Genomic DNA, 19,149 nt, shown 5'->3' on the forward strand with positions numbered 1-19,149 from the left:
CCCTCCATCTCACTTCACTCACCAGATTCCCAAGGGACCCAAATATATACTGTTGAACAACCCATATATTTATGTAGGACCTTGTGTGTGCGTGTGTGTGTGTGTGTGTCTGTGTGTGTGTGTGTGTGTCTGTGTGTGTGTGTGTGTGTGCGTGTGTGTGTGTGCGTGTGTGCGTGTGTGTGTGCGACTCACCCCATTTCCCACTCACACACACCCGTTCCTCTACAGTATGATCATCTCACTAAAACCTTACCCCTTCCCTGAACCCAACATCCTCCCCCCTTCCCCAGCCCTCATCCTATTGGCTTTCATTCATCGTCCATAGATCTACAATCTGTTCCTGATCTATTTAAGATGTGTCTAGAGCCCGTCTAAGTCCTCTTCATTATTAGATGATATTATTGGCCCGTGCAAATGCAGCATCTGGGTACAGTGATTATTCTGTAGAAGGTTGGCTGTTGGTTGTTGGAAGGCTACGTCAGTGAGTGCTGGTGGGGTGGTGTCACACACAACTGTTATTGAGTTACCAGTAATCTGCATAACACAGCACACCGTCAGTCAGTCTGCAGCACACATGAGTCGGTCTGGCGTGGTGACGAAGAATGGATGATGAGATTTTTGTGTGTGTGTGTGTGTGTGCTTGTCTATTAAAGTATTCTAGGGCCCAGTGTGTGTGTTTGTGTGTGTTTGGCTGTGTGTTTGTGTTTGCACAGGTACTCTAATGCAGTGGTGTGGTGGGGAGTTTTTCTCGCGTGCACGTGCACACGCACGCGCACGCACATTCAGAAGAAGTTTGAGGTTTGTGTCTTGCCAAATATGGAAACTGTAGCCAATCTCAATTGTAAAAATCAACATATTTAAAGGTCCCATAACATGCCACCAGTTGTGGGTGTGATTAGCCTAAAAAGCCGGTTTGAAAATCTGCCCCTTATGACGTGGGCGTGTCCACCTAGATGTGTGCTGGATAGATCAGTCTACGAGCCTGCCCAGTGGACTGTAGCAAACGTTAGCCCTAACCCATCCGTCACACATCACAGGTGGACACGCCCACTTGTGATGTCATAAGGGGCAGATTTTCTAAACGGCTTGTAACGGCTAATCACACTCACACCTGGTGGCATGTCATGGGACCTTTAATAATAATAACAATGCTTCTTTCTAATGTCATACATATTCAAACTATAGGCCTACGTACAGGTCTAGACAAACACTCATGGCATTCAACACATTTATGGAGCAAATCCAAAATAACCAAAGCTCCTATGATCGCCACGCTGCCACCACTTTACAGGCTAGGCCTGCAGTCACGACAAACTGAGCTGACGGCGCTTCCAAAGTGAAAGTTTTAGTATTTCATTTTTTTTTTGGACCATGCGGAAAAAGCTGGCCGAACGGCGTCCCCACGCGTCCCCCGCCCACTACACCCCTGCTCTAATGACCCTGGGAGTTTGTTTGTGTGTGTGTGTGTGTGTTAGTGTGCACTCAGGTACTATAAGGACTTGTGTATGTATGTTTGTTTGTGTGAGTCTGTCTGTGTGAACTGAGTTACTCAAATGTGTGGCGTCTGTGTGTGTGTGTGTGTATATGTGTGTATGTGAGTCCGTTTGATTGCCCTCAGGTACTCGTATGACCTGTGTGTGTGTGTGTGTGTGTGTGTGTGTTTGTGTGTGTGTGTGTGTGTGTCTGTGTGTCTGTGTGTTTATTTGAGTCCGTTAAGTGCCCTCAGGTACTCGTATGACCTGTGTGATTGTGTGTGTGTGTGTGTGTGTGTGTGTCAGCTTGTGGGTGTTCTGAGGCAGATCAAAGAGGGTGCATGCGTCACAAGGTGTTGAAGTGTCGTCTCTCTTCTTCCCAGTGAATGCACAATGGCCGACGGTGGAGTGGACCCTCTCCAAAGGCGCACCGCAGCCAAGGATCTGCACAGTGGACCCGCTGAAGGTAAAGCCACCAACCCCCCAGTCCAAAACAACTGCATTCATAATGGAATTGGTTTTCAATTTTGAGAAATGTGTTGTAAGAAATGTTTGCCTATGAACACTATGAAATATAATTCAACATAGAAGAATTAAGGTGTTCCGTAAACCATATTATTATAGGAAAGTAAGCAATTGCAAAATTATACTGCTTATTGTACTTGTCGTTTACATGTATTGTGACAAATATACACACATGAAATCTGGCCAGTGAGACTCACGCCACACGCACACGCACACAGACACCAACCAATACACGACTTTAGTGGTTCGTTAAATATGTCCCAGACGCACTAAAAGAAAAACAATTCACAGTAAAATCATCAATTGGAGTGAAAACATTTGTTCAAAACAGAAGTTCTGCAGGATTTATTCATTCCTAAGAATTTATAATTTAATTGAATTGTTTCATGAGGGACAAAAATTGGGCCTCTCATGCAAAAATAACTGTGTTCCAATCCTTGAATCTTGGGGCTGTTGTATAATGAGATTATGAAAATACTACAATAAATTGAATTACAAGTAATGTGTTTGTCTGTGTTTGTTTGTATACGTGTGTGTGCGTGCATTTGTGTGTGTGTGTGTTTGTCTGTGTCGTGCAAGTCCCTTGTGTGTCGTGTGCGCGTGTGTTCGTTTGTCTGTGCATGTGTGTGTGCGTGCGTTTGTCTGTGTACGTGTGCGTGCGTGTGTGTGTGTGCATGTACATGTGTGTGCTTGCGGGTACAGACGCGGGGATCTCTCCGGACGAGCCTGGATGGAGGGAGAGTCGGATGGAGCCGCCGGAAGCGCCTGGTTCTGTGGAGGAAGCCTCTTCTGACACTGCACTACTTCTCTCTGGAGCTGCTGCACTCTCTGAGTGACTTCACTCTGAGGTGAGTCCCCTACCTCTCCCCCCCCCCCCCCCCCTTCTGTTGCTGGCATGTTCACTTCTCAGAAAAAAAATACCTGGAAAAACGCTACATACATCTGTCATTGACATTGTTCTTGATAATCGTTGCTGTTATCTTGAAGGTAAAATGCGTCTTCCCGTCTTCCATTTCAATGTTTATACATAAAACAATAACATGCCGGATGTCTGGAACTACCAGACATTACATTTTACTTGTATATTTGGCATGCGTTGCATTCAACAATTAATATTGGATACAAAGAAGTGCTGCGTCCCCAAGTTCTGCAGTAGATGGGAATCAGAAACAGGATGTTGATGGTATGGTATCCAAAACTAGATAAACATTATCAGGAGCTATCTCAATAAATACAATAAATGTCCCTAACTAAAATGGCGTTAGTTCTGCTCAAACGCACGCACGCACGCACGCACGCACGCACGCACGCACGCACGCACGCACGCACGCACGCACGCACGCACGCACGCACGCACGCACGCACATAATCAATGACCCAAATAACCAGAAATGTCTTTCTGTGACAAAAAGTAAATAAATGTTGTGAGCCCACCCCTGTTTGTTTTACACTCATCATCCGTCACAGTGCGTGTTGACAGCAGCAGCCTGGATAAGGTCAGCCTGTACCCTGCGCTGTTGTGCTTCTGCACAGGGACAACGTGTTTATCTCCAAACGACAAGAGGATGTGGTGAACCCCGAGCACTACGAGCTGAAGAGGGGGTGGAGCAGAGCGAGGGGAGTGAGAGAGAGAGAGAGAGGGAGAGGGAGACAGAGAAGAGAGAGATGAGAGAGGGGGGGGGGAGAGGGAGAGAGAGGGGGAGAGAGAGAGGGAGAGAGAGGGGGAGAGAGAGAGAGAAAGAGAGAGAGGGAGAGAGAGAGGGGGAGAGAGGGGGAGATAGAGAGGAGAGAGAGGGGGGGAGGGAGAGAGGGGAGAGAGAGAGAGGGGGAGAGAGAGAGAGAGGGAGAGAGGGGGAGAGGGGGAGAGGGGAGGAGAGAGAGAGAGGGGGGAGAGAGAGAGGGGGGAGAGGGGAGAGAGAGAGAGAGACTGGCTATAGGTTCATTCAGTGCATTGCAGTAGTGTAGATATGTTTCTGTGGTTTCTTTTGTGTTGTTTTGACATGCAGCTTCTAAATATGTGTACGTATAACCGTGAGTTCCTGTGTGAGGTGCACACTGCGAGAACCGTCATGGACAAAGTCATGTCAACAAATGTGCCCCTGTAAAGTAAACCACACAGAGTAGATAGTGGTTTAATCCAAACGGTCTGTAGCCACTGAACTCTTGCTGAGACACACGTATAAATAAAGATCGATGAGCTCTCAAAAAACATAAAACTGAAACAAACCGTTTTAAAACAAACACAGAGGCTGAGTCTTTAGGAGCATTAGATCTCTGTTTGTCAGAGACAGGACACTCGTATATATAAATACAACTTTGTTGAACATCCCCCGGATTTCACACTTATATCAACTTCTATTCCCCCGTTCTCTCACTGTATCTTTTCATACTCTTTCGTTCCCCCCCTCCGTCTGCCTCCTCTTCATCATCTACCCCGGTGGATTGACCTGCTGTTTCACAATCACACCTCCATCGTTTCCCCTCCCTCCTCTCTCTCTCTCTCTCTTTCTCTCTCTCCCTCTCTCCCTCTCCCTCTCTCCCACTCTCTCTCTCTCTCTCTCCTCTCTTCCTCTCCCTCTCTCCCTCCCTCTCTCCTCTCCCTCTCTCCCTCTCTCTCTCTCCCTCTATCCCTCTCTCCCTCCCCTCTCCCCTCCTCGCTCTTCTCTCTCCCTGTCCCTCTCTCTCCCTCCCTCTCTCCCTCTCCCTCTCTCCCTCTCCCTCTCTCTCTCTCTCTCTCTCTCACTCTTCTTCTCTCTCCTGCTCTCCACTGGCCGGGCCGCGGGTCAGCCTCTGGAGGCGAAGACGCTATGTGTATGGGCTTCTACTGCTGCTCCTCCTGCTCTTCATCGCCTACCATGTGGAGGGCTCCCACCAACAGGTACACACAGAGCGGGGGGTGACACAGACAGACAGACAGACACACAGACAGAGAGACAGAGATAGATGGATACAGACAGACAGACAGACAGACAGACAGACAGACAGACAGACAGACAGACAGAGTTGGATGGATACAGACTGACAGACTGATAGACAGAGCTATATGGATACAGACAGACAGACAGATAGATGGATACAGACAGACAGAGATAGATGGATACACAAAGACAGACAGACCTGATAGATAGATGGATACAGACAGACAGACCGGACCGAGAGACATAGCTAGATGGATACAGACAAACAGACAGAGGTACATAGATGGATACAGACATATAGTCACACGCAGAAATATAGATGGATAGATAGATATACAGATTGACAGATAGATAGATTGATACACAGATTGACCGATAGGTAGATAGATTGATGGATGGATGGAGAGAACAAGATACAAATTGCCAAGATTGAATGGGACATATGAGTATACAAACGTCAACGATATCAAATGTGACGCACATTCACTTTGTAACCCTGGAGTTATGTTTGCCTTCCGCCACGTCTGTCGCCTCACCACATCTGTCTTCCTCAGCTTGTAACTTTCTGCTGAAAAGTTGCTTATCAAGGTATTTGACCTCGATAAACACAGCCTCAGAAAACACCCGTTGCAGCTACGAGGTTTTTTCCCAGAAAACAGCTGTTTACAGTCTCAAAGGTCTCCACTGTGAGCCCCTCTAAGGGCTACGCAAGCAACTCGGGTCAACAAAAGAATAAACCTTTGTTTTCAGAGAAAGAACAGGGATATTAATGAATTCATAAGATAACACCGGGAATACACAAACGGCTGGAGACCGGTTTTGTAAAAGGATGAATCCCAGTATTAGCCATTAATAGCAGAATTAAGATCCGTCACGCCCACGGCTATAATCCGAACAGAGCGTGTTCTGTTGAGATGGGTGTGTTGGGGCATGTCTTACAGGGATTGTGTGTTGAATTGCACATTTGATCCCACATTTTAGTGGATAGGGAAAGGTCTCTTATATCCCTCAGGGCCCTACTTGTATTTGTCAGTATTTTTCATGCAGGGGCCCCCCTGGGGCCTGCCCTCCCGTCAGCATTCAATGCTGGACAGCGGAGGTCCCAAATTAAAGGCTCCTGATAGAATTGAGCCGTCACTACGGAGACATCTCATCTTACGAGTGCATCTTGGCCCCTGTGCGGACGCAACCCTGTGCGGACGCAAACAAATGCTGGCCTCCTTCTTTCCCTCTCTCTCCCCCTCCTTTGCCTGTTTTATAAGATTCACTTAAACGTCCTTTTAACTGACCTGAGGGGAAACCTTGATAATCAACAACATTCTCCTGACGTCTTTCTGAAAGGGGCACGTCAGAGCATGAATCCAGTCACACCCGCGTACTTGAAATCAAATCCCACTTAAATCTGCATGGGAATCATGTTGCGTGTGATTGCCTTCATAGTCTTTGTCCCTTTTTATGATCCATTGTTTACCCACTGGTGAGTCAAAAACTAGTTCCGCAAACAACCCCCCCATCCCCCCCATCCCTTCCGAGTTAACAGTCCAGTGCAGAGGTGTTGCCCAATAACCTGTTCTCAGCCACCGTGAGGCACAAGCAGTAGACACTAGAGCCCAGGGTCCGAGCGTACGGGGGGGACGGGGCCTCTCTCCAGCCATTGGTTGAGGGGACAGAGAGTCGCCGCCCACGTTACCTTGGGATCACTCGATTGGTGGGTGACGGAAGAGAGGCTACCGCCCACTGTACACATTGGGATTCTTGGCACTAGCAGGCAGCTTTTCACCACCACACAAATACACCCACACAAACACACCCACATCACACCCACCTCTCCCCCCACACAGCCTCCTGCAAGCGATGATAGACTTCAGGGTTTTGTATATTTTTACGATGTGCCGCTTTTACTGGGACATGGTGTCCGCTGCCAGTAACATAGACCCCTCCCCCTCTCACCCCCTCTCACCCCTTCCTCCCAACGTGCTTCCCGTAATCTGTGCAATCCATACGTTTCCCCTGTAGAAAACCTGCGTGGGTTTGCTGAGGTGGAGGGGAGGGCTGGAAGAGGAGAGGGGTTCACAGAGTGACAGCAGATTAGGGAGGAGGGGGGGGGGGGACTACTTGTATATGATTGTTGGGGGGGCTGTTGAAAGTTGGCTATAGTAAGAGCTGGCTGCTGCCGCGGAGGAAGAGAGCAGTGATCCTAGTTCCTCGCTCAGAGTGCTGAGAACACTCCCACTGCTTGGTATACCATCGTATCCTGCAAGCTCCTCCAACAATAAACTCTCCTTTCTGCATCTCGCTGTTTCTCTCTCTCTCTCCCTCTTTCTCTCTTTCTCTCTCTCTCTCTCTCTCACACTCTCTCTCTCTCTCTCTCTTTCTCTCTCTCTCTCTCTCTCTGAATCTCTTACCACTTGCATGCTCTTTCCCACCCTTTATGGTCCCCCTCGGTTTTTTTCCATTTCACTCAGTTTCACTCTCTCCTCCTTTCTCTCTCTCTCTGACCCTTGCCCCCCCCCCCCCCCACACACACACACACACACCCTACCCCCCTTACTCCCCCTTCCTCCCTCCCTCCCTCCCCTCCTTGTCCTGCTCCGCTCATCTTGTTTTGCTCTCACTCAGGAGGTCCATGTGTGTGTGGCATGAGGCTCACACACTGTCCCCCCCTCTCTCTGCCAACCCCCCCCCCCCCCCCTCCCTCCACACCTCTAGTCCGTGCGTCGCGTCGAGAAGACGGTCCTATGCTGCGCGTACTGGCTCGGGCTGGGGATCCTGTCCTCCGTCGGTCTGGGCACCGGCCTACACACCTTCCTGCTCTACCTGGTAAGAACTTATTGATTCCCATCAACATGTGTCTGTGTCGGTCCTTCACTCGCGTGTTGTATTATAGCCCTCTTGGCTTGAATAAACCTGTCCACGCTTGTTCTGTGACGCAGATGGAATTGAGTTCTCTTCCACACCGCGCGCGCTACCGCCGCGCAAGTGCGTATAGCGCGTGGTGTGCCCTCTCCGTGTGGTTTGTGTGTGTGGGTGTGTATGTGTGAGTGAGTGGTTTTCTTACCACTAAGGCATTCATTAAGATACGAAAAAGAAAAGAAACGTTGTGTTTATGCGTGTGCGTCTGTGTGTGTGCGAGAGCGCGCGCCTAGGTGCCACGCTGCGCGTGCGTCTATATGGTAAAACTAGGGGCGTTGTTAAATTCTCCGTGGTTAATGGGAGCTGCGCGCACGCACTGTTTTGACAGTCAGTCCGGGAACAAGCGCACTCAATGACCCCTCTGATTGAGTGCACATGAGGATAAAAATCCCCCCCTCTCCATTCGCGCTTTCCCTTTCTATTCTTCCCGTGCCCTGGCTGAATCCATGCTGTTTGTCCGGTCTTCCCCCTTCCCGACGTTTGTTTACTTCCCACTTCTGAACTCTGTCACTCCTCATGGCTTCCTCCCACCCCCTGTCTATTTGCGCGTCCATCGTCTCTCCGAGTGGACGGACGGTATTCCTACCAATACGCTGTGCCGTCGAGCGCAGACACATCTGGTTGTCTTTAGCGCTCTTTCAGTTCTTATTTAGACCGTCCATCTGCCTGCTGTCCACAGTCAACCTCTAGGCCGTTGTGGTGCTTCTTTGCCCAGTGGAACGGTCTTGGAAAGTGTTGAGTGCATGTCCTCTACGCGGTGTTTTGGAAAACAAACTCCATGCTCCCGAAATGTAATACGAGAAGTGTTTTTCAGTCCGCATTACCTTCTTCCTTTTTTTGTGCAGGTTTTATGGTAGAATGGCGCCATCTAGGGTGTTCTCTCAGTACTACGGGTCGTTGTGTCAACGGGTTCATGAAGTGCGTTTCTCGCATGGCTGGCGCTGCTGTGATTCCAGAGGGGAGGGGAGGTCTACTCCCACTGGTCCGCCTCATGTCTGCATCCAACACGACGAGATGAATCACACTGGTTGATTAAAAAAAGTGCTCAGTAGTCATTATACTAAGACAAAGTATATACTTTGATTTTTGGATTAACATACAAACCATCGAAATCTATATATGTAGCCTAATTTCTGTCCTATCACCGGTTTTATTTTTATATTTAAGACATTAGACATTAGACACCACTAGATGGCGCTAGTGGTCTATGTTTGAAGGGCAGCACTATAACCAAACGGATCATCATTGATAATTGTGAGCAAAATTGGTGTGTTTTTAAAACAACAGCATAGGCTTTGTAGTGTGTTATTAGCAAATGAGTGGCTATTGTAGAATCGCTCGTACAACATACTACATTCTCAACGTACACCAGTGACTCCAGATCCTTGGATGTGCAAACATGGACGAATCAGAGAAAAGCAGGCTTCACATCACATGACACACTTGACACATACTTCATATGACATTTCTTGAACCCTTGTTAAGTCCATTTTGAATTGGTTGACGTTTGTCCTCATTTTCTAACATCTATGGTTTGCACTATACTTAGGAGACAATATTACTAAGATAATTTATTAGGTGGGCGGGAATAGGGGGAATTCGGACGCAAATTATGCGCTCGAAATCTATCGACATGACGTAGCCTATGTGTTAGGCGCATAAACAGGCAGATACGTGTCTGATCTCCCGTAATGATAACTCACTTACTTTGTTCCTTAAATTGTTCACTATAAAGAGATCAGGCATTAGCGAACGAGGGGACAGGTTAACCTTTTTTGAACACGGCCATCGATTCAACACAGTTCATCCTGATTGCCTATCACCGAGGAAGCATGTTTGACTTTTGAATTCGACCTTTCTCGTTGTATTTCTAATTTTACGTAAGTTAGTTTGTGTGTTAGAAAGTGTTTAAACTGCAGATACCCTAGCCTAACAATAGAGGGCGATGGAGAGGCATCCGAGACGCGACCGTCTCCGTCCGACCACCAATGAGAATTGCTGACGGTCCTGTTCACCGGCGAGGGCAATTGCTGCTGTGTTGTCTCAATCGTTGTGAGTTGTGCCAACATAGGCCGTTTATTGGAAGACAAACCCCAGCTCCTTTAGGGGGGTGGGGGGTTGTCACTTCCTGGCATGTCTCCTGTGTGTTTAAGCCAGCTGTTCTGGAGAAGCAGTGTTCTGGAGAAGCAGCAGGCAAGGTGGCATATTGGCTCACACAATACAGTTCTTGAAAACAATGAAATCATGTCGGAACACTTGAGAGGTCGGATTACAGCCATGGCTCTGATAACATACTGCATGTGCTTGTACACACACACACACACACACACACACACACACACACACACACACACACACACACACACACACACACACACACACACACACACACAGTTGCAAGGAAGCACACATTGACAGTGCCTATATACAGTGAGTATGATCCATTGATCATACCTTCTGCACTTATGCCAGGGAAGATTTATGAGTTGGAATGGGAAGAGAAATGTGGTCATTGTAATCAGTACATTTTCTAAGAGAGATGCGCGTTGCTCCCAGTTTCCGGGGAAACATCATAAATATTTGATAAGAGCTCACCTGAGTCACCACCATTAATTACCTCACGTAATGGCAGTTGAGTCACTACGGGCTCACTCGAAAATGGTTGCCGTTGACGTTAATTCAACAGCAACAAAGGATTAGGACTCACTTACGGATACGGCCCCTAACAGCGTTGCTGTTTGTTCAGAAAGCAACCAGAGAAGCCTCTCTTTCTGTTTGGTTTGTCTGTCTGTCCGACTGCCTGTCTGTCTGACGGCCAGTCTGTCGTTCCGTCTGCCACTCCCCAAACATGTGTCTCCAGCAGGGTTAATAAATGTAATGAAAAGCGGGGCACATGTGTTGCCTCACTCTTGTCACTGTAGGATATGGGCGAGGAGAATACAGAACTGTGTGCGATATTTGAAAAAAAAGGTAGTAAATTATGGACCTTTACGATCGGCAATTTACTACCACTTGTCTTCCAAATATGTGGAGAAAGAGAAGCAGCGGCTCATCTAAATAAAGGCCTGTTCGGCAACCGTCTATATTGAGCCTCTTTTTAGGATGTCTAAATTACAGGTTCCAGAGGAGGTTTGTGTAGAATATACAGATTTTCTCCAGCAAACCCCCTAAAATTAACTTTTTGGCTGTTGGCAATTACAAGCAGCAACAGCCTTAATTAGCGCCAGGCTGCTATCGCTGGGAGAGCCTAGCGGGTCCAAGATCACAGTCCAGCCGGTCTAGGATCCTAGTCTAGAGGTTCCTGGTGGTCCAGCCGGTTTAGCATCCTAGTCCAGAGGTTCCTGGTGGTCTGGCAGGTCTAGGGTCCAAGTGTAGCAGGTCTGGGATTGTAGTCCAGCCGGTCTGGTGGTCTGGCAGGCCTGGGATCGTAGTGTACCAGGTCCAGCAGGTCTGGTGGTCTGGCAGGCCTGGGATCGCAGTGTAGCAGGTCCAGCAGGTCTGGTGGTCTGGGATCGTCGTCTAGAAGGCCTGGGACTGGAAAATTCTCATGCTTGTCATATGTTAGCGTTGTGTGTGTGTGAATAGGAGCTAGTCAGAGGTCTAACATTTACCATGGGGGGTTCTCATGCTTGGACCAAGGGGCTCCAAACAGACAGACCGACTGACCCATCTTGGCAGACTGAGGTATGGTGATTAGTTGTGAATATTCAAAAGGCAACACGCGCATGCAGAAATGAACACACGCACGCACGCACGCACGCACACACACACACGCACACATACACACACACACACACACACACGAAAACACACACGCACACACACAGATTTGAAAGAATGCAAGGCCTTTCTTTTTATACACCCCTCTGGCATTCGTCGTTGACTAAGTTTGGGGGTTGACGTGTCAGTCACGAGTCGTCAGGGCAGACCCGTGGCTCCAACCTTTTGAGGAAGAGAATGAATGAGATGGAGGGGAGGGGGGCGGGGGGGGGGGGGGGGGGGGGGGGGGCTGGTGAATGAAGGCAATTGTGCCACTCGTTGTCTTGCCAAAGGAAGCAAACCCTTTGTGGCTTTTTTTCTTCTTCATCTTCCTCCCCTATTGATGCCCAAACTAGGACATTTCCTCTTTCTCTTGTCCGTCCGTCTGTCTGTCTGTCTCTCTCTCTCTCCGTCCCTCTTCTCTTTCTCCAGTCCAGCTGCGCTACCAACGGTCCAACTCAAGGGCCGCGTAGTACGGAAAACGACGATGTATCGTCATGACGATACGCCTGTAAACCGATACGACCCGCTCAGTAGCCGGGCCCATTGGATCAACCCCCCCCCCCGGTGATATGAACACTCTGACACACTAGATGTAGTTAAAAATGAATGGCTCGAGTTTGTGTGTTAGCTAGCACCGCGCGCCGCGACACACAGCCCGGCGGGATCCGTTACGCGTCCGGGGCCCCGGCGCTGAGTCAAGACTCGCTTTAAGGCGTTCTCGAAAAATAAGAAGGGCCCCAACGGAACCCGGGCCCATGGCCTGGTCAGGTGACTCATGTTCCCGCCGCACAGACACACGGACACAGGCGTCCTCGCTCCGCTTATGGAACATGGGACACACACGCACGAGTACCCGCGCACACACACACGCACGCACGCACGCGCACACACACACACACACACACACACACACACACACACACACACACACACACACACGGAGGACGGAATGAGTTTTGGTTAGGGGGTAGGGTGGCTAAGTGGGTGTGGTGGGGTTTTTCAGACGTGAGTGTGTGTGAGTCACGACTCCTGCGGCCCCCCCACATTCCTCTGGTGTGTGTGCAGGTGAAGGGTCGGCTCTGTGTGGGAAAGGCAGCTGATGTTGGGTGACTCATGGTGGCCATCTCTCTGACCCTGTACCACCCACACAACTGATAGATGAGCAGGGGGTGAATCAGACGCATGCATTCACACGTGCATATACACGCCACCCACATATAACACGAACGCACACACACAGACACATAGATACGCATATCGAGATAACACATTGGCTGAAACATATCACACACTGACAAACACGTCGCACACTAGCACAAACACCCACACATATTACACCCACACACGCACACACACACACACACACACACACACAAACACACATTAAACACACACACACACACACATTAAACATACGGACACACATTACACACTGACATATGGACACATATTACACACTGACACATATTTTACACTGGCACACACACATACATGTACAATGGCACACACACACACACGCACACACACACACCAAACTACAGACATTTGGCTTAGGGATCTGGAGCTTTGATGTTGTGTGTCCATCGACATTAGACACATGCTCTGTAGATGTGGAGTTCTTAGACAGGTGGCTGGCCAAATAATAATAAGGAAAGAATATTAGTGAAATCATTTTGTAACCTTTGATTTCTGTCCTCCTTCTACTGCTCTGTTTCACTTCGCTGGTTTGCAGGGAAAGTTTAGAATCTATTCACGCCAATATTTGATATGACTATTAGGATAATAGGGAAATTCGATAAAACCATGTCATAAAACACCAAAGTATTTGAGTACAACACTTGGAAGGCGGTCTAGTGGTGGTGGTTGGGGTGAGTGTGTATGTGTCACAGCACACAAACACACACACACACACACACACACACACAAGCCACAATGGCTCATGATGATGAAGACTTATGGTATAACCACGCAGATAAATCTAACACCCCCCTGAGGGGTTCTTAGAAATACTCTGCCTATATACGATATCCTAGCTTGTTGCCGCTAGCACGTTACCCGTTAGCACGTTTTCCATTGGCACGTTAGCCATCAGCAGCTGGTTCGCACTGCTTCATCCGGTGGCTTCTTCTTCTGTGGTGCGGTAGGTACGCATTGTGACCTGCAGGACGCGGTACGGTGGCCTCAATGGCTCCTGTGGCATCGCATGTGTTTAAAGATCAACAGGAGGACCACAGGGAGCTGTGAGGGAGGCAAAGCGTCGCGTGGCTGTGGTCAGGGAGCCGCGGTGACTCCAGAGGTTATGGTCCACCAGAGGCCGGCATGGTGGCAGATGGCTGGAGCACAGGGCCAGGCCAGAGACACCTCTTGGGTTCATTTTTAATGTGAGCGCTAGGAAACAACGGAAGGACAAGAAGGTATTGTGTGCCAGAGTGACAAACAATGGGAAATTTCGCCTCATATTTGTAGTGAGATCAAATAATGAAGTATTGTTTTTAACAAAGCTCCTGGCTTCTGTGGACCCATTGAAGTCCCTCCTTTGTGGCAGTATTTGCTATTTGGTTGGTAATACTTACTCAACTTACTTTTTAATCAATGCGTGATAACTCAAAAAAGACTTCCGTCACGTGAATGGGACTGTTATCTGTTGCGCTCTTTCCCTTTGGTTCTTTAAGCTGTTGATAGAAGGGTAACAGCACTAAGTGATATGCACACGAGGACAGGTGTGCCACTAAATATCAGGTTTAACTTCCTCCTTCTGTGGCTTTGGAGACTCGCTGTTGTTCTGCCTGGAGGTCATCTGCTCCGAGTCATGGAAACTTTGTGGAGTTGATGAGATAAATTATAAATCATTCTTCATCGACATGGAGATTTTCACGTGTTTAGAGGTCGACTCAACCCTCCTCTGACGTAAGGGAGAAAGATAAACCAATTGTTAATACACTAGAATAGGGTACGTTGGATATAGTTTTGGAATTTTGGGACTTTATTGTCAATGTTTTACTATTGGATACTATTGATAAAGCTAGTTCAGTATGCTATGTAAATGTTGATTATTTTGTATTGATACATATTGTATGTAGATATTTCAGCATGGATACATATGGTCAATATTTAGCATGGGCTCCATATAACAGATGGGGTACATCTATCTTACATATTATAGAAACCTTGTTATGAAAATATTAAGGTAAGGTAACAAATACATTACAAATATCGATAGGATGGCATAATTAAGTATACGGAAAATAATTTAGTATGGGATTCATATTAAAGATAGTATAAGGTGCATGTTGTATTTATAAGGATAGGATCCTTATTATAATATATCCATACATGTACGTATGTATGTATATTTATATTTGTATGTGTGTATATCACATCTATCTATGTATACCTCATAAAAGGATCTATTTTGTGTCGGCGCAGCCTGTGTGCTGGCATACCCCTCCGCGTGGCTGCTCATTACGGCGTTGGCCAGGCGTTGGTTTCCGCTCTCCGCCACAGGAATGCCAGTTATTCCAGCCCTACGCAGTGTAGCAGGAACGCCGCTGTGCCGCGTCGCCCGTTTCCTGCGGAGGGGATATCTGGCGGTGGCGTGCTCTGGCTGTGCGATGCGCACGGCAGTGGGAGAGACCCAGGGTCCCTGCAGAGCGGGAGTAGAACTGCAGTATTTTTACAGAGCTAGTTAACTTAATGCGCACGCACACAAACACCGCAAAACCCCCCTATGCACACGCACGCGGCCCCAGAACAGAACACACACGGCACTTACTTTGTTTATGTTAATTGGTTAATGAGAAACAAGGTAGCCAGGGCAACCGTTCCCTCCTCCTCCTCCTCCTCCTCCTCCTCCTCCTCTGTGTTCTGCATGATGTGTATTTTTCCAACGATTATCAGCTTCTGTGTGTGAGGGAGAGAGAGAGAGAGAGAGAGAGAGAGAGAGAGAGAGAGAGAGGGAGAGGGAGAGGGAGAGGGAGAGAGAGAGAGGTAATGGGTTGATGATGCTGTTTGGGGCCACAGATTAGTGTTCAGTGACCTGGACATCACGAGAGGTCTGGGCTTTTGTGTAAGGTGAGAAGAATAAAGTGACGCAGCATTTTAGAGAGAGAGAGAGAGAGAGAGAGAATTTCTTTGTAACAGAGATAGAGAAACTGAATCATGCACACCAGCCTTTCCGTTGGTGTGATCAGCCGGTGTTTTAGGTAAATATACCTGAGCAAGAGCCGGAAGGTGTTTTTCTTAAATGAACACAGGCCACTTTTGATACTCATGCACATACAAACTCACACATAACCAATTGTAATGTGTCTGGGTGTGGAGGGGGAAATCATGGTAATAGAGTGGGCAATAAGGCAAGTGTTGGACCGGGTTGATGTTGATGGGAGTTTGGAGGCCATATCTGCTTTGGTGAACTTGCGTGGGTGTTTGTTCAAACTGACAAAACTAATAGTGAAGCAGAAGTCTATCATTATCGGTTAACCCTCCAGCTTCCCCCCCCCCCCCACCCCCCCCCCCCCCCCCCCCCCCCCCACACACACACACACACACACACACACAGACGGACTCATACACCTACACACACTACTACACACTCATACACTTACAAACACTCATACACACTCATACACTTACACACACTCAAACACTTTCAGAAGCTGTATTTGTGAGTTATATTAAACAGACATATGTTTATAACATACACACGCATATAGTATATAATCGCCACACACTCACACACACACGCACACACCAACCCACATCTGAGTGAAGCCGTAGTGAAGTTATTCAAGTCACGCAAGGCAGCCAAAGGGCATTTGTCACTAAGGTCTCACTCTGTGTTGTGGACTGACCCACCTCATACTCTGGATCTCACCCGTCCTGTCTGGTCCTGCCCAGTCCAAAAGTAGCCGACCCCTCCCCCATCTCCATCCCCACCCCTGCGGCCGCCCCCCCTCGGCAACTCCCTGCTGGCATGGTGTGGATGAATGCGTTGGTGCCTTTATCACGCACAATCAAATACGCAAGAAAACAAAGAGACAAAAAAATTCTGCCCCCGCAGCTTGGAACCTGCAGAGCAGAACATGCATCACAGGGAGCACCCTTTTTACACACACACACACACACAGGTACGCACATACTTAAACACACACACACACAAACACACACACACACACACACACACACACACACACACACACACACACACACACACACACACACACCTGTGTACCTGTCAGTGTGATGGGCTGGTGTAGGATGTTGATGACTCATATATATCCCTCTGAATTTATGCGATTACAAATCATTTTTAAAGTGATTATTAATTCAAGGACTGAAACATGATCTCAGATTGATTTATAAAAAAGATTACGACTAATACAAAACATTATAATTGATACTGAAATGTATTTCATGTATTTAATTTTTTTGTATTTAGAAGTGATACATTTGCCTTCTGTTCTGTAATATGTTGGTGTGGCTATTTTATAACTGATCAGGAACCAAGAATGTACTACTATGCAAACATTTACTTCCAACTCTCACTCCCCATTTTAGAATATTTAATTCTGTATAGATCACAGAAGGGATGGCACACTCAAGTGTGCCATCATTAGAATGTAATTAATGTCTTATTGCGTTATCCGTAGTATATTATCTGTAATAAATTCTAGGGTTAGGGTTAGCTAACCTCGGAAGCTAACCTCACCGAAAATCATGCACATACGCACGCACGCGCGCACGCACGCACGCACACATGCACACTCAAGCGTGTGTGGGCGCATTTTAACAAATCGAAGATAATGTAACTAGCATCAACGCATTTTTTTAAGTGACAGTTTGTTCTCGGTTTCTTTAGAATTTAAAATCCATCTGAATGCAGAGGTTGAAAAAACCGCACAGTTTTTTCATAATTTTCCATTGGCACAAGATTTGGCTGTGTTGATAGGCGGGAGGTATAATCCTGGCCCACGAGTAACAGGTTGTTAGTGGGCCTGTTATCAGTCAGTGGTACACTCCTGCCTGCCTGGCAACAGGGTAGGGATCTTCCAGTGACTCAAAACTCTTTCCAATAGGTGTACTGAACCCACTCTTTCTTCCATTCTTTCCTCCTATGTCCGTCCGTCTGTATGTCTGTCACTTTGTCTCTCTCTCTCTCTCTCTCTCTCTCTCTCTCTCTCTCTCTCTCTCTCTCTCTCTCTCTCTCGTCGGTGTCATCTCAGGGACCACACATAGCCTCGGTGACCTTAGCAGCGTATGAGTGCGGTTCGGTGGATTTCCCTGAGCCCCCCTACCCAGATAGCATCCTGTGTCCCCAGGAGGGGGGGGTGTCCGCCACCGGGAGCCCTGCCCACAGCGAGGGCCCCGCACTGGGCCCGGGTGTCTCTCTCTGGAGCATCATGTCCAAGGTCCGTCTGGAGGCCTGCATGTGGGTGAGTGATTCCTGTGCGATGCAGAGCTAGCCTTACATAGACACTTTTAGAAATACTTGTTTTGCAATGTTTAGATTCAGGATTTAAATTGGGGTGTCAATATTATTAAAACATATGAGCTAAGTTAACTTTACTTTCTTATATTTAATTAAAAAGAAACCCCATTGCTAAAACAGGCAAAAATATTATTTGAGATATATCTGAGGAAATTGTAGATTGGGCCAAGTGTGTGATTAGGTAGCGAAATAGCAATATAATAGTAATATTAAAGCATTTTTTTCAGAAACAAGGTGCAAAGGTTTATAACCTCTAATATAATCTTAAAACAGCAGGGTATTGGTTAGAGTGGTGGGCTCAAATCCATTCCCTCTTCTCCCTTACCCCCCTGGGATGCACAGTGTTGCATGTTCGGTAGTATTATTTTGGTTGTCTGCTCAAGGGCTCTAGGGGGTGTTCATTCACTGTTGGGCTGCATTTGGAAATCCCCCCCCGTTTTCTACGGTGATTTCCCGCCTGTTCTGTGTTGGTGGTTTCACACCTTCGCCAAACCCCGTGACCGCTGCTGTCGCTCGCTTCAGCTTCCTGTCTCACTCACACAAACACATGCACGCACACATGCACGCACGCACAGAAACACAGACAGACAGACAGACACACACAGAAACACACACACACACACACACACACACACAGAAACACAGGCAGGTAGACAGACAGACACAAACACACAGACAGACAGACAGACAGGTCGCCTTCATGCACACAAGCACGCACGCACAGGCACACACACGCACGCACACACACACACACACACACTGATGATATCACTTCCTCTGTTCCTAATATAAAGGTGTACAGCTCTGAGTGAGGTGGAACCTTAGTTTATTTGGAATAGAGAAGAAAATAATGTCAACTATTCTCTCACTATCTCTTCTACACACACACACACACACACACACACACACACACACACACACACACACACACACACACACACACACACACACACACACACAATTATTGAGAAAGAGATAGATATTCAGAGAAAAGAGAACTTTAAATTGAGAACAAAGAGTTATTTAAATGACGGCAGGTCATGGCCGAGCCGCAACCCTTTGCTGCAAACAG

The 19,149-nt window shown here is 47.6% G+C and overlaps 1 protein-coding gene across 1 annotated transcript in view; it reads left to right on the plus strand.

The window, feature by feature from the left end:
- Window positions 1-1,371: 1,371 nt before the first annotated feature.
- Window positions 1,372-19,149, plus strand: part of LOC307077611 (vacuole membrane protein 1-like) — a gene marked incomplete at its 5' end in the record, with an annotated part of 53,889 nt that continues 36,111 nt past the window's right edge. The window contains 7 exons of the mRNA XM_079739041.1: window positions 1,372-1,450; window positions 1,856-1,938; window positions 2,700-2,845; window positions 3,531-3,599; window positions 4,785-4,875; window positions 7,625-7,735; window positions 17,812-18,021. Coding sequence (XP_079595167.1) covers window positions 1,372-1,450; window positions 1,856-1,938; window positions 2,700-2,845; window positions 3,531-3,599; window positions 4,785-4,875; window positions 7,625-7,735; window positions 17,812-18,021 — 789 coding nt within the window. The remainder of the gene's footprint in view (window positions 1,451-1,855; window positions 1,939-2,699; window positions 2,846-3,530; window positions 3,600-4,784; window positions 4,876-7,624; window positions 7,736-17,811; window positions 18,022-19,149) is intronic.

This window comes from Pollachius pollachius, assembly GCF_949987615.1.
Source record: "Pollachius pollachius genome assembly, chromosome: 6".
Classification (NCBI taxonomy): Eukaryota; Metazoa; Chordata; class Actinopteri; order Gadiformes; family Gadidae; genus Pollachius; species Pollachius pollachius.